Source organism: Larimichthys crocea, chromosome VII (assembly GCF_000972845.2).
Source record: "Larimichthys crocea isolate SSNF chromosome VII, L_crocea_2.0, whole genome shotgun sequence".
NCBI lineage: Eukaryota > Metazoa > Chordata > Actinopteri > Sciaenidae > Larimichthys > Larimichthys crocea.
In genome coordinates, this window is record NC_040017.1 from 15,595,757 (window position 1) to 15,609,582 (window position 13,826).

At 43.0% G+C, this 13,826-nt stretch overlaps 1 protein-coding gene across 2 annotated transcripts in view; it reads right to left on the bottom strand.

Annotated features, from left to right (window-relative positions):
- Positions 1 to 13,826, bottom strand: part of grik4 (glutamate receptor, ionotropic, kainate 4) — a 271,652-nt gene that overhangs the window by 66,535 nt on the left and 191,291 nt on the right. For both annotated transcript variants that reach the window (XM_027280740.1, XM_027280739.1), the window contains exons 7-8: positions 7,899 to 8,077; positions 1,905 to 1,958 (exon numbers count right to left, since the gene is read on the bottom strand). In XM_027280740.1, the coding sequence (XP_027136541.1) occupies positions 1,905 to 1,958; positions 7,899 to 8,077 (233 nt within the window). The remainder of the gene's footprint in view (positions 1 to 1,904; positions 1,959 to 7,898; positions 8,078 to 13,826) is intronic.

The window sequence follows — 13,826 nt, forward strand, 5'->3', positions numbered from 1 at the left end:
TGTCACTGAGCAATGGCTGAACTTTGAGAAAATGGTGGTGATTGTGGTTGGGGGGAGGTTATCATCTTGTATCTACGATGAATATGTGTGCTACTCTCTGCCCTCCAGCGGGCCTGGCACAGCAATACTAGAGGAGAGTGATGAGGGAGCTTATTCAGGTGTAAACACAAAGGAAAGCAAAGTCATAGGCTGGTTAAAGGCAGGGAGAGAAGAGCTACAATAGCAGAAGTGACTATGTCAAGGGCTGCGGTGGAAAACATGTAGATGGCAGCAGCCCACTCTTAATGAGTCATAAATCAGTTTGATATGAATTATCTCTACAGCGCTATTAGAGAAAAGCGTTTCGAACCTCATTAATTTCCATTAGGGAGAAGCTATCTGGTAAGTTTACTATAGTATCAAATTTTCTACAAGCTGCTATCTTGATGATCTTACATTAACTAAGCCCCTGACCTATTCTGTGCCCAAACATCATTACTCACATATTTTGGCCAATTTAATGACCCTTAACTTCCATTAAGGGACTTCCATGAAAATGTTGAGGTGCACTGGCTCATTTCAAATAAGGGCACCAGCGCCTCCCCAACTGCTTTATCCACAATCCCCATCCTAATGTATACAGTAGTTGGAAGACATTGATGCAAAACACTCTTAATCAAATACTAAATATACTATTGATGTAGCCTTTCTTAAACCAAATGTTAGCTTTAAAGTCCATAAAACCTAATAAACTCAAACGAGAGTTGCAGAGGTAACTTTTGTGTATACCCACTGGAGATTAAGTATTTAAAAAGTGGCTGTTAGATATTTCAGTCATAATGATTCAGCTGTTGGACTGCTACTGCTTTGAAAGCAACTTTGCAAAGAAGCACTTTCTTTAGGTGCCTCTCTCAGCTCTTTCTTTATCTGCCTCGGTCACCTCTTTTGAGGACATTGTCATTGTAAACAATATGGAGCATCCAGTAGGAATCTTTTACAAAGCTACATTAAGTTCAAGTTGCTATAGTAACTTAACAAGTAGCTTTAAGCAACTGTGAACTCAATATTGCAATATGGACTGCAATGTAATCTGTATAAAACAGTTTATGGGCACAAATAGAATTGATGAAAATTTCAAGGAAGTGATAAAATAAAACAACGTGGTGTGCTCTATGCTAAATAACTGAACAATGAGACTTTAAGAACAAAACATTAGAGTTATAGTTTGCATGTTCACCTGCAAACTAAGCTCAGAGTTAATCGCCTGCAAAATAATCAATAAGGACAGCAAGATTCTTTCATACAAGCAGGCATGTATGAAAGAAAGCAAGCATGTACAAAAGAGGAAAAGAAAGAAAGAAAGAAAAAAAGAAAGAAAGAAAGAAAGAAAGAAAGAAAGAAAGAAAGAAAGAAAGAAAGAAAGAAAGAAAGAAAGAAAGAAAAGATGTGAGGAGCACCTACTCAATTCATTCTTTTGACACAAATGAATGTTGACTCTGAAGACAATGACTTAATCGCTCATTCAATGGGACCTTGGCAGGCTTTCTACAATCATCATTATAAGAAAAACTGCAGCAGCAACAATAAGCAGCAATCATTATTATTTATTTGTTTGGTCCAGAAGTGCACGTCAACCAGCAGGGTCAAATAAGCAGCGTCTGGAGCTGCTAAAAGACTCTACGCTAAGCATGTCTCTACATAAGGTGAGGGAGGAAAACACTATAGCGTGATGATGCTATTCTATAAATCCTCCTTTGTAGCTCCCGTCTGCTAGTCTATCCATTCAGTCATTCATTCAAGGGAACAGTGCCAAAGCCTACTATTTTAATACAAGACAAGAGCACAGCAGTGCATTACCGATGCGCTCTTGTAGGTGTGAAATCTGTGTTGCTGCTAAATGCCAAGAACATCTCCCATTTGCTTACCAGAGAGGTGAAGATGTAAGTGTAGTAGACTGACAGCATTCCCAGCTCTGATGCCTGCAAGAGGGGAAAGATAAAGAAAAATGTGAGAGAAAGACGGTACAAAACAGAAATCCAAACAAAATTATGTTAAGATGGAGGTCAGAGAAACAGAGGCAGGAGGGGGAGAAGAAAACAGAAAGAAAAAAACGGGGGAGAGAAGTTGAGAGGTCAGTGTTTTAGTAACGCAAGCTCCACTCGGCAGCCGACAGATCAAATCCACATCTTGATAAGACGAGACACATTCTTATCTGACGTTGGCCCTCAGTGGAGCAATTAATTTCTGAGGTGCATTAGTATGCTGCTCGACACTCTGTCTTACAATTTGATTAAATCAAAGTCGCAGTGAGGAGCAGTTGTGAAGGACGGGGTGAACTTTTCATAGTTTCATTTCATTAAAGTCATTAGCAAAAAAGAAACTCATCGAGCTACAGGCTTCGGTTTAATTACGCTGCAATGCACATTATGATTAAAATCAATAAATATCAAGTAGATATATATATCAAACCAAACAGCTTCAAAGAATATCCTATTTTCCCCATTTTTTCCCCATAAAATCATAATTTCACTGAGAATATTCCTGAGCATTAATTAACCCACATGCTCCTTTTGAGATGCTACTCTCAGAGTGCCTTTTCCACACCTGGATGTACTAAAATTTGCATTTTTCCATAATAAATAGCTTCCACACTACCATCTAAGGTTGTGTACCACCAGACGTTAATAACATATTTTGTGAAATATGTTACGTCTGCGTTGGTGTCTTGCAATTAGACTGTATATCACTCAGCCTTTTATTTTTCAAGTTAAGTGTTCTGGAGCATAAATAATAAAAGAGTATGAAGTAGAAAGGTAGCAATTATTATGGAGAAAATGAGAGTTACAAATGTAACTATCTCTCTCTATGAATTCTGGATGACAGCTAGAGACGGTATGAAATACCTGCATAAGCATCACACGCATGCGCAGATCGAGACATAATACCAACAAAGTCATGTGACCTGGGTGACGTAAGCTACCTGATAAAGGGGGCAGACACCCAGAGATCGTCTTTTACAGAATCTTCTCGTCAAGATTCTGAGTGACAAGGAACTCTGGCGGTCATCCAGAATTCATAGAACCTAACTCTCGTTCTATTTCATTCTTCCTGACCACCAGAGACGGTATGAAATACCTGGATGACCCATGCCAACAAAGTCATGAGGATGCCGCACTCACCGAGATTCAGTTGCAACCCAATCAACGACCCAATGCGAGAGCCTCTGTTTGGACAAGGCACAGCCCTTCCGGTGCTCTGCAGTGGTGAAAGTGCTCTGAACTTTTTAGAAGCACCGAAATCTCCTGCTCAAGAGCCAGACACCTCACGGGGTCCTTGATCACAGTCATTCTGACCCCTCTGAACTTGGGGGGGTCGACGCCTGATCTGAACACTGTATCCCTTGGAAAGAGTCAACAACACCCAAGGGTCTGAGGTCAGGGCCTCCCACTGGCCTAGATGTTGTGGGGAGAAACGGCTGGCGCCTGGATCTAGGCAGTCAGGTCCGACTCCCCCGACCTTTGGGCAGCTTGGGGTGTCGGACTGCAGGTGGTCCGTATCTAGGTGCCCTGTCTTTAGGCGTCCGAAAGGCAGGCTGCTGAGGGGCCCTATGGAAACGGCCCTGCTGGAATGAGGTGCGGCCAGCCCTTGACTCGGTCTAGGCAATAGTGCCTGGCGTAAGTCACCAAACTGCTGCTTGACTTTATTCACCTGCACACTGCGCTCTAAAGCTTGTTGGGCTGCCGGTCCGAACATCTGTCCTGGAACGACAGGCAGCATGTGGAGTGTCTTCCTACATGCCTCTGACAAGGGGGACTGGGCAAGCCACACCTGGTGCAGCGCCAAGGTCATCAGTCTCCCAAGCTCTCTGGTCATGAACACAAACGCCTGGAGTGAACAATCACTGAGGCCTTGTGTCTGGGCATCTGCTCCAGTAGTCTGGAGAGTTTGTGACAGAGCCAGAACCAGGTGGGAAAAGGAGTTACCAATACGGCCCATCCAAGCCGCTATATCATAGCTCTTGGTAAGGAGGTCATCAGTTATCCTACACTGTGGGCGTGGACAACGAGCATCAGGTCTGAGGGCTTCATCTGGAGACACTATCAGAGAAGAGATTGAGGCATCAATGCTAGGCATCTGATCCAGACCATATTGGTCAGTGTCCCTCATGGCAGCAAGAGCTCTGCAGTCACTTGGCAGGTGAAGGAAAGCCTTGGGGTCCGGCCAACACCTCTGAAGTTCAGTGATGTATGGCTCAGAGGGTGGAACCTTGAAGAGAGATGGTTGAGGGGCATGTTTGAAAAAAACATTAGAGGGAGCAGCCTCCACAGGGGCAGCATCCAACCCAAGCCGAGAGATGGCCAGTTGGATGGCCTGTTTAACTGTGGAAAGACTGGCCTCAGCATCCCTCAACAAGTCTGCACCCAACTCATGAGAGCCTGCCACAGAGGGAACGGGGGATCCCCCCTCCAACTCTTCCTGTCCCCCTGATTCATCGTCAGTAAAGATATTCCCAGAGGCCGCAATAGACAGCGTGTCCTCATCTTGCTGGCCAGCCATATGGAGCAAAGAAGCTAGGCTATCACTCTCAGCGTAGCTCCGTGGTGGTTCTTCAAGTGGTGGCTCTGAGCGGTGCAAACATCTGAGGGGCCACTAGGTTGCAGGCTAAGAAGGAGGGCCTTAATCTGGGCAAACTCAGAGGCCACTTTAAGGGCCAAAGGTTCAACACCCCTCTGTTTATTATTAGCGACGGAAGCATCATCTTGCATGTGTCCGTGGCGCTTAGGCCTGTGAGGAGAGCTGTATGCAGGTCTCCCGGAAGGGGGTAACTCTGCCTTAGCAACGCTTCTTTCAAATTTAGCCAACCTCGTAGTCCTTTCTGCTAATCGCATGCAGATGCAATTAATGCAAGCACTTTCAGTCAGCGCCTGCTTGAGATGTGCAATGCCAAGGCACGAAGGGCATTTGTCATGGCCATCCTCTGGGCTCAGAGGAGCCATGCAGGAGATGGAAACACACAACATGGCTACAGAGGCTGTAGTATGGCAGTTGAGTGGGAACACTCAAATACAATCCAATAAACCAGCAAGTGACGCTGAAAGGCGAGCGGTGTAGCTGCAGAGCGAGTAACACTCCGCTACAAACAAGCTAACGATGTAGCAACAGAGCGGGAAACACTCTGCTAGCTCGACCGGAGCCAACAACCCTCTTTTTAAATTTTTTTTATTTTTATTGTAGGTACTGTTCGCTAGCCCCCGATACAGCCGTCAGAGAAGCGAAAACACTTCACGAGAACAGTCAGTAGCGGGAAGCTCTGGCTAGCAAATGAAGCACGCCCGCTGGCGATGAAAAACAAGCTACTTACCTGTTGGATACGCAGCCTCTGGAGGACAAAACCGTAGCTCCAACCGGTTGTGGTTACGAGGCTACTGGCGTACGCGGCAAGATAGTAAAACAATAATAACGACCTGTGCGCTAACGCGAGAAGATGAAAAGGAGACGATCTCCGGGTGTCTGCCCCCTTTATCAGGTAGCTTACGTTACGTCTGCACATGCGCGTGATGCTTATCCAGGTATTTCATAACGTCTCTGGCGGTCAGGAAGAATGAAATAGAACATCAAAATACAACTTTAATTATTAAACTCTGAATGACCTTGTAAGATGTCTATAAAGCTTCCACTTTTAAATATATCTGGCACACCATTACTCACTAACTACAACTACTAGAAGCATAATGACTGTGCAAGGCTACTATTATTATGCTTCAGGGAGGCTGTTTGTTAGCATCTGCCCTGGAGCTACACACATTAATTAAAGATAGTGCTTATGAAACTAAGTGGTTGAGGTTTTTCAGCTTTAACACCACCTTTACGTGGCAAGTAATATTTCAAAACACCTCATCTGTCCCTTGGGTGACCTGTGGCTTTGATAAAATACAAAACAGAAAATAACATTATAACCTAAAATCGACTTTGGTTGCTGCCCACATCCCATCCAAAAGACACAACCAGAATAGGCAGCTGATGAAAAAATATCCTTTTGGTTTCCTTTTTTCTGCATTTGAAATAAGCTTCCCTGCCACACTTTTTGTTCTACCGCAGCTTTTGGTCAGAGTGCACATGGTTTTCACTGCCCCCGTATAGTGGGCTTACTATCTATCCCACTCTGCTTCTGTACAGCTGCTCACAACAGTGGAGGCCTGACTGAACAAGATTACATTCAGAATGCTAACACTGCTGACCTAAACCCGTCTGAATGCTAAAACCACAGAGAGTAAGACCTTTGTCTGACGAGGGTTTGATGTAAGATGTACGCAGACAAATAAGGGGGAATGCCTTGCATTACAAAGAATGATTGTGTCCCTTTAGACAAGCTGGGCACTCTTATCATCATCTGAGACTGGCAAATATGCCGGCACACAGCTTTGATATGTTTGGCAACACATGAGAAGCAGGGCAGCCAACTTTCCACCACCCTGCTGCAGGATTGTCTCTTGACAGGCAGAGAGACAGGCAGCGTGGAGCATAATGGAGACAAAAAAAAGTGAGAGATAGATGGATGGCTATGCAAGACAACACTATAGAATGAAGTGTGAAGTGAAATTGTCTTCTCTCGCATTTTGGGCAGAGAACAGAGCGAGAAAGAGAAAAGGAGCAACTGAAGAGGCGGACGGAGGGCGATGAGGGAAGAGACAAAAAGAGAAAAAGACACACGTCCCACTGTGGGCTCCCGCTAGTCTGTGGCCCAGGGTTGCCAGGGTTGCCATGGTGACTGGATGACCACTGATGGCAGCTTGAACACTTGATTGAGGTGAGATTGAGACTACTGTGAGATAGAGTGAATGAGGGAGGAGGAAGAGGTGGCAAGCAAGAGAGGTCTCTCTCCGTGTCCTTCTCTCTCAGTCTCCAGTTATTGTCACCTCCACTCTAGCCTTCCATCCATCGTCTTCTAGAAATAATGAGGTGTGTATTAATTACTAAGAGGCCATATGTTGCTGCCAAATGCCCGCGCTTCCCCAGCTCCCACAATCACCTTTATTGATGCCATCAAGGCTCTTTACAAACATGATTCTCCAATCAGGAAAAGCTTCGGCATTATGTTGGAGTTGGTGTTCGAAGACTTAATAATATTCCGAGGTGGTAATTATTGGTATGTGCCATTCACAAAGGTCATACTTTATGCTACTGACAGAAATAGTGCTCATTAATGTCAGAAAGTTCTCACATGAACTGTTATGTTCATAGTTATATTTTTATATGAAGGTGTTTTAAGAGAATAGCAGCTTGCTTTAATCCATAACGTGCACTGTAAAGGAAGTAGATAGAAGGTCTCCTTAATTTCAAGTGTCTGTTCTTATTCATACTACTCCACTTAACTGTGCGTCATTCTCACTTATGAAGGATCCTTTGAATTCAACTTGATTTAATGCTCTCATCCATATAATTTGATGTAACAGGTTTGTTCAATAAGATTGCTCCAATTCATCTCTCTTTTGTTTTGGTACTATGTTTTTGACTCTAGGCAAGTGTCTTTCAAAAACTGTGCCTACTGCCAAAAGTGCAGAAATTCATGCAGTTTAAGATTGTCAAACGTTTTATGGCACTAAAACAATATTTCCCCTTTCATATGTTCTGCACTATACTATTTACTGAGCTGTGTGGGAAATATAACCACTAACTCTACAGGTCAAAACTGAAGTATAACAAACTTCTTCTTCTCCACATATATACAATTACTTTTTAGCCTTGAAAACTTCTTGCCATCGGCATTTTTCAGTTCCTTTTAGTCTTTGAGATGAGAAATATATAAAGGTGTCATTTTTTTCTCAGTATAAAGCTAGGACGATAGACAGATGGAATAAAGAAAGCAATCGGTGTATGAATAAAAAAATGAAACATGTTATCATGAGAATCATACTAACCCGTTCCAAGATGATATGTGACATGGTGGCGTTGGCATCGACTATAATAGTGGCAGTCTTGTCATCCCGTATCTCCTTCAGGAGCGGGGTTGGGTCCTGGCTGTCATCAAGCATGCGCACTGACAGAGTCTCCTTGGAGATCAGGAACTGCCTGAGGAGCTGCTCCAGGTTCAATAAGCCTGCCGGTAAGACACACACACACACACATAGAGACACACAGACACAAAACACGAAGGAGGGTTACTTGTAATGAAGAGAAATGTCCTCTAAGGAGCTTTACAGTAATAGTTTCTTTTCAAGTTAAATAAAACACAAAGCCAAAAAGTTAAGGAAAGTAAAGCACATTCAGAGCCTGATGGTTGATTATAATGCAGCATGAACTTAATAAGCATACGCTGTCGTCAAGCACTCTTATATTGTGCAATTGTTGTTGAGGGCGCCCTTAAAAATGACATAGTAGATCTCAAGGGGTTACACCTAATAAAGACTTTCGAACAAGTACAAACAAATGTGCCTCTTGTTTGTTTTTCTGCCACATTTGATGACAATGAATCCATAAAAAAAACTTTGCCATGCAGAACAATTGGGCTGATTACCTTTAATTGCAATTATTGTAACGGCGTCAAACACAAAGGGACGTTTCAGCAACTTCTCTTGTACTCCATCCCACGGTAATAGACCGTTTGACTCCAGTGAGGTAAGTAGGATTTGCCCTAATTAAAGCATAGCTGACTTAATCAAAACACTCCCGGCAGCATTTTACCAGTCACTTTGCATCCTTATATTAGCGGGCCCGGAGAGGTTATTGGGCTAACTTTCCATATAGGAGTTTAAATTCATTTGTGAAGTGTGTTACCGCGAGAAAAATGCAACCTGACTGCATGTGAGAGCAGTAAAGCATGACATGTTGGCGTGACAGTTAGATTAGCATCCCCTTGGCAAGTTGGCAGATCTGATCACACTCATGTAACACATCTTGACAATGCCAAAGAGAGTCATAGGAGCAGGACGTAACTTTGAGGAATAGGACTTGCATTAGCTGAGCCTCCCTGCTTTTTCCATTAGAAAGTAATAATAAAACGGCACTCTATAGACCTTGGCGTCAACAGATATTTTATGTGATTTTCGTCATGGCGACGGAAGAGTACTTCATCTGTCACACCAGGTGAACAATTTTGATGCAGCAATTTTAAGTTATCAAGCTGACTCTTTCAGCTGCTCCACAGCACATTAACATGAGCTACAGTACGACTCTGTCCCAGTCACCGGCATCATGTCTAATAGCTTCTGCAATTATATCTCAGTGTCTGCTTGTCTTTCAGCCTGTCTGTATGGCAGTATATCACTGTGCGTGTTTGTCTTCCTGTACCTGGCTACCTGTGTCTGTGCACTCATGAGACATCACTCCTGGCTGCTTCTTGCTCGCCTGTCTGTGTCTCGAACCTGTCAGATCAGCTTCCTCTGTAGTGTAACGCAGAATAAATTTGATAAGCTTGAAATAGCTTCTGCTAAACCGCCATCCTCCTGCATCCAGTCTCTATAGCTCAGCGAAGGGCATCAAATACAATTTCACGTCAAGTTCATGACATTTAGGCGGTGTACTGTACTAGATGTGGCTGGCTAAAGAGCATGCAGACATTCACACACACACAAATTGAGTGACAGTGTGAAAATCTCACATTCTCTTTAGAGCTTGGGTTGCACAAGATTCAAAAAGGTGTCTTTTTTTTTCAACGAGGGTGCTTTACATGGGGCCCTGTTGCTTCCTCGCTGTTTGCTCTGGTAAACCAGTTTCAATCAAATGAAAAACATGCAGCAAAATAAAAATATTATTTTCTTTAGTCAGACTTGTATAGATCCCTGCAAAGAGAAAAAACTTCTGTTGGATCGTGTGTGTGTGTGTGTGTGTGTGTTATTGCGCCTCTTCTTTTCTGAATACTGAATTTCAGACATTTTTGTGTGTGTGTGTGTGTGTGTGCTTCTTGAAAAGTGAGGATATCTTGGCTGGTTCTCAATTCTGAGTACTGATTGAGGGTCTTTCTTTCTTTCTTTCTTTCTTTCTTTCTTTCTTTCTTTCTTTCTTTCTTTCTTTCTTTCTTTCACAAAGAACCACAGGATGGAGTCACAGCAGCAAGGACTTAGCCTTTCATACATATGACATATGCTCTATCAGCTGAGCTACCAGGACATAAACCAATCAGCTGAGCTACCAGGACATAAACCAGATATTTACTGCTGCTTCATTTTAAAAACATCCAACTGATGAACTGTGAAGCAGCCATATAAAATACCAGTCCAGTAACCTCTGGTGTCAAGAAATCAACCAGGACTTGACTACTAAACTATTTTTTTTACTAAAAAGACAAACATTTTACTGTCAGTATTACTCATCAAAACACATTTCCATATATGAATGAGTATTTAACCAGTATTTAACCATTATAAATACCACATTGTTGACATTTATGTTCATAGTGTGAATTGGTAGGCATGTGGATTGTGTCCTGTCCATGCTTGAGACAAAAAACAACCATGGGCAAACTCACTTACTACTACTGCTACTAGTGGTCAAAACCTCTACAGGTTACCTTTGGTGCCTGAAAATTGTTTTTGCTGACCTCCAGTGGTTTAATTCCTCACCTTGCTACAGTAATGTAGGTGGTGGTGTACTGCAGTAGCCCATGACATCACTGTGTAGCTACAGGTGCAACAAAGGGACACTTCTGACTTCCCCTCCCCAACTCCTCTTTGAGGATAAGAGCTATGATCTGGAACATATTTGTGAAGATTAAAGTTCTGGGGATGCATTATATACCAAAGAGGGTCCTCACAAATACGGTACAAACTTGTGTGTTACACAAGTTTTTTTGAATGCGACCATACTCCCTCATTGGCATGGATGACACAATGGCCCCGGCTCGCTCTCAGGCACACAGATAAAAGTGATGGTTGACATTTAAGCCAAGCAACCTCTCATTTACCTCACACATACTCTCCCCATAGGGTGCCCGTAAGATTACACACATGCACACGCGCATACACACTCCCAAATAACACTGCCACCACAGAGAGACACCAGCAGTGTAAAAACATTAACCTGTTATTATAGCACAGCAGTTGAATACGAGTTCCTTGCCAGGTGTTGGCGAATTATACATAATGAATCCTTTTGTCACCGAAGACACTCTTAACACAGACCCAAAAGCCCTGATGACAGCCGTGCGTTATGATGACTCATCATTTAGCCTTGAGCAGAGAATAAGGCCTGGTTTTATGACTTTGCCACTGTTGAGGCCATTACTTTAAAATGTTGGAGACAAGATCATGTGTCAAAACATTCAAAGTATGCCTGAGCATATTCCGCTCACCATTAACCCAAATAACCGTAAAAGTACAGCCATCAATAGCAACTATAATCCACCTGTCACACGGTGGTGGGGCTGATCTGCTGATCATTTCTGTACTCTCTGCAAACAGCATTCATATTCATTCTTCATATATAGCGCCCTGGAAGCCACAAATTACTTCTCCTGCAGAGAGCTTCATTTGTCGGTTTCTCAGCATGAGTGCGATACCGCTGCATGAGGAGGGGAAGTGGAAAAAAGGAGCAGGATAGATGCTTTGAGTATTGGGGGGAAAAAAAGGGTAAAGATAGTAGTGTTAATGTGGACCTGTTTTGTTGTGAAAAGCAGATATGCTTCTATTTGAAATAAGAAAGAAAGAGAAAGAAAAGAATAAAAATGCACCAACACTTTCTGCTGGGTTTAAATCCAGAATGTTACAGTCACATGACAAATCACTTGGCCATCATGTCTCTTGGTGTCTCTTGTTACGTCCAAATCAGGTGAATTTTTTACTGCAAATTTGCACCTATGCACACTAATTACACCCACTCTCTACTTAAAACATTTAAAGCCAACCACCGTCCATCTTGTCAGCGAGAACATAAAACTGTGAAGTGCCGCTACTACCTGCCCCACCACCATCACCATGACTACTGACGTGACTGCCTTTCACATCCGCATCATTATTGATCACAGTATAATTACTGTTATTAAAGTCATAAAGACCAACCCCTGCAATCACTATTCCTGTCTTTCTTACACCTTTGTATACATTCCTATTCACAAGTCATTGAACATCTGACTAATGATGATGACAGGTTACTGATGGCATTGAAACATGGAGACAGTAGGTCAACCCTAAAAAAAAAACGAATAATTGAGAGGTGTAATTATTAGATGACATGGGCAAGCAGTCATCACCAGAGGAAAGAGCAGAATGTAGCATGAGGCACTCTGTATAAATGAGAAGATTATAGTGCAAACCTGCTACAACAAGTAGTGGAAGTGTTGTTTTCTTCTGTGGCTGCGGTGGAACAATGCAGTGAAGCTAAAATGGCAAACTGTGCTCTCCAACTGTGCCTATCAAAGGTGGAAATAAGAAAAAAAAAAGCTCTGCAAGTGTTTGAGGTCTATTGTTACTTGTTGGGCTTAGAAATTCTGTACTGCAGCTCCAGTTAAATTTCAGAGCTCTTTAGATGTTCTCTTTGAGCTTACCGACAGCTGCACCAGTCACCTGACTAATGAAAGTGCACTGCTGTAGCACAGAGCCAGAGGGTGCAGGAGCAGCATGCATGTGATTGCGTGTGGGGTGCATAGTGTGTGCACACATTTTCATGTGTGTCCATTTCTATTTACCAAAGGTGACAACCCACATAACATGTGGGGCCACCCAGGAGGTCTAAAGAGGAAGGCGCCAAAGAGAGAAGAGCCATGTGGACAGTATTCAAGTGTTACAGTGCTATGCCTGCTACTGCATACATTTCCATTGATACTGGAGGTTAGCTAGATTAATGTCCATTATGGTGTGCACCATGCCTTTGGCCACCTCTACTCCTGCCTCCTCATCCATGGCAGGAAAATATTCATGAATTGGACACGCTCTATTAGGCTGTCACTGGCTCGGGTGATTAATGATGCCGGCACATGTGGACGAGCCACCGACAGCAGGCTGCCAACCGACCAACTGACTATGTGAGCCGACAGCGAGCTGGAGCCAAAGTCGAATGGGTTTTAGCTGATGCTATTACTGAACACAAACCTTTACATACACACACACACAAATACAAACACACACAGATCCAGGCATGCTGCCAGTTGCTGCATTTTCTATTAAATGAATGGGGGGGTCACATGAGAGAGTGCAATCAATATAGCCACGTCATTTCCTGGACTGTCTCCCTCTTGAAGCAAATGTATAATTCCAGTGTGATTACCTTGCTCCTCTTTCCTCACCTCAATCACTACATTTCATCTCTCCCACATCTGTTGAATAACATTCTCTCCTCTCCTCTCCTTTACTCTCTCATTTCAGGCACTCCTTTGTATCTCCTATCTACCCCTCTCCTCATTTCATTTCATTTATTTTCATTTTATTCAATTTCCTTTCTAGTCATCTCTTAGCCCACTGACACAGAATAAGAATTCCCCCCTCTCGACCTGCACGCCACGCACCTCCATATAACCACAGGGAAGAAGAAAAGTAATGTAAAAATGAGTTTCTTTACTCCAAACTCGCCAATATTAAAGTCAGAGGGTTCCTAAAAGGTTGACTTGTTATCAGTGTTCTCACCAGGGCTGTTTTAATCAACTCTCTGTGTAATAAATGTCACAGAAACAGGATGGGAGCCCAGAAGTGGAAGAATGACTGAGAAGTGCAGGGGCACTTAGAAGGAAAAACAATTAATGATATATTTGTGACCCATACAGTTGTAGTGGCGTTGGGTTAATCTACAGTATGAGATACATTTTACTTTAGTAAATTTAATTAATTCTTCCCTGCAACAATTTCTAATTTTTGCATAATCGAATGACATATTTGAGAAATTGAATACAGTGGTCCCTCGTTTATCGCGGGGGATACATT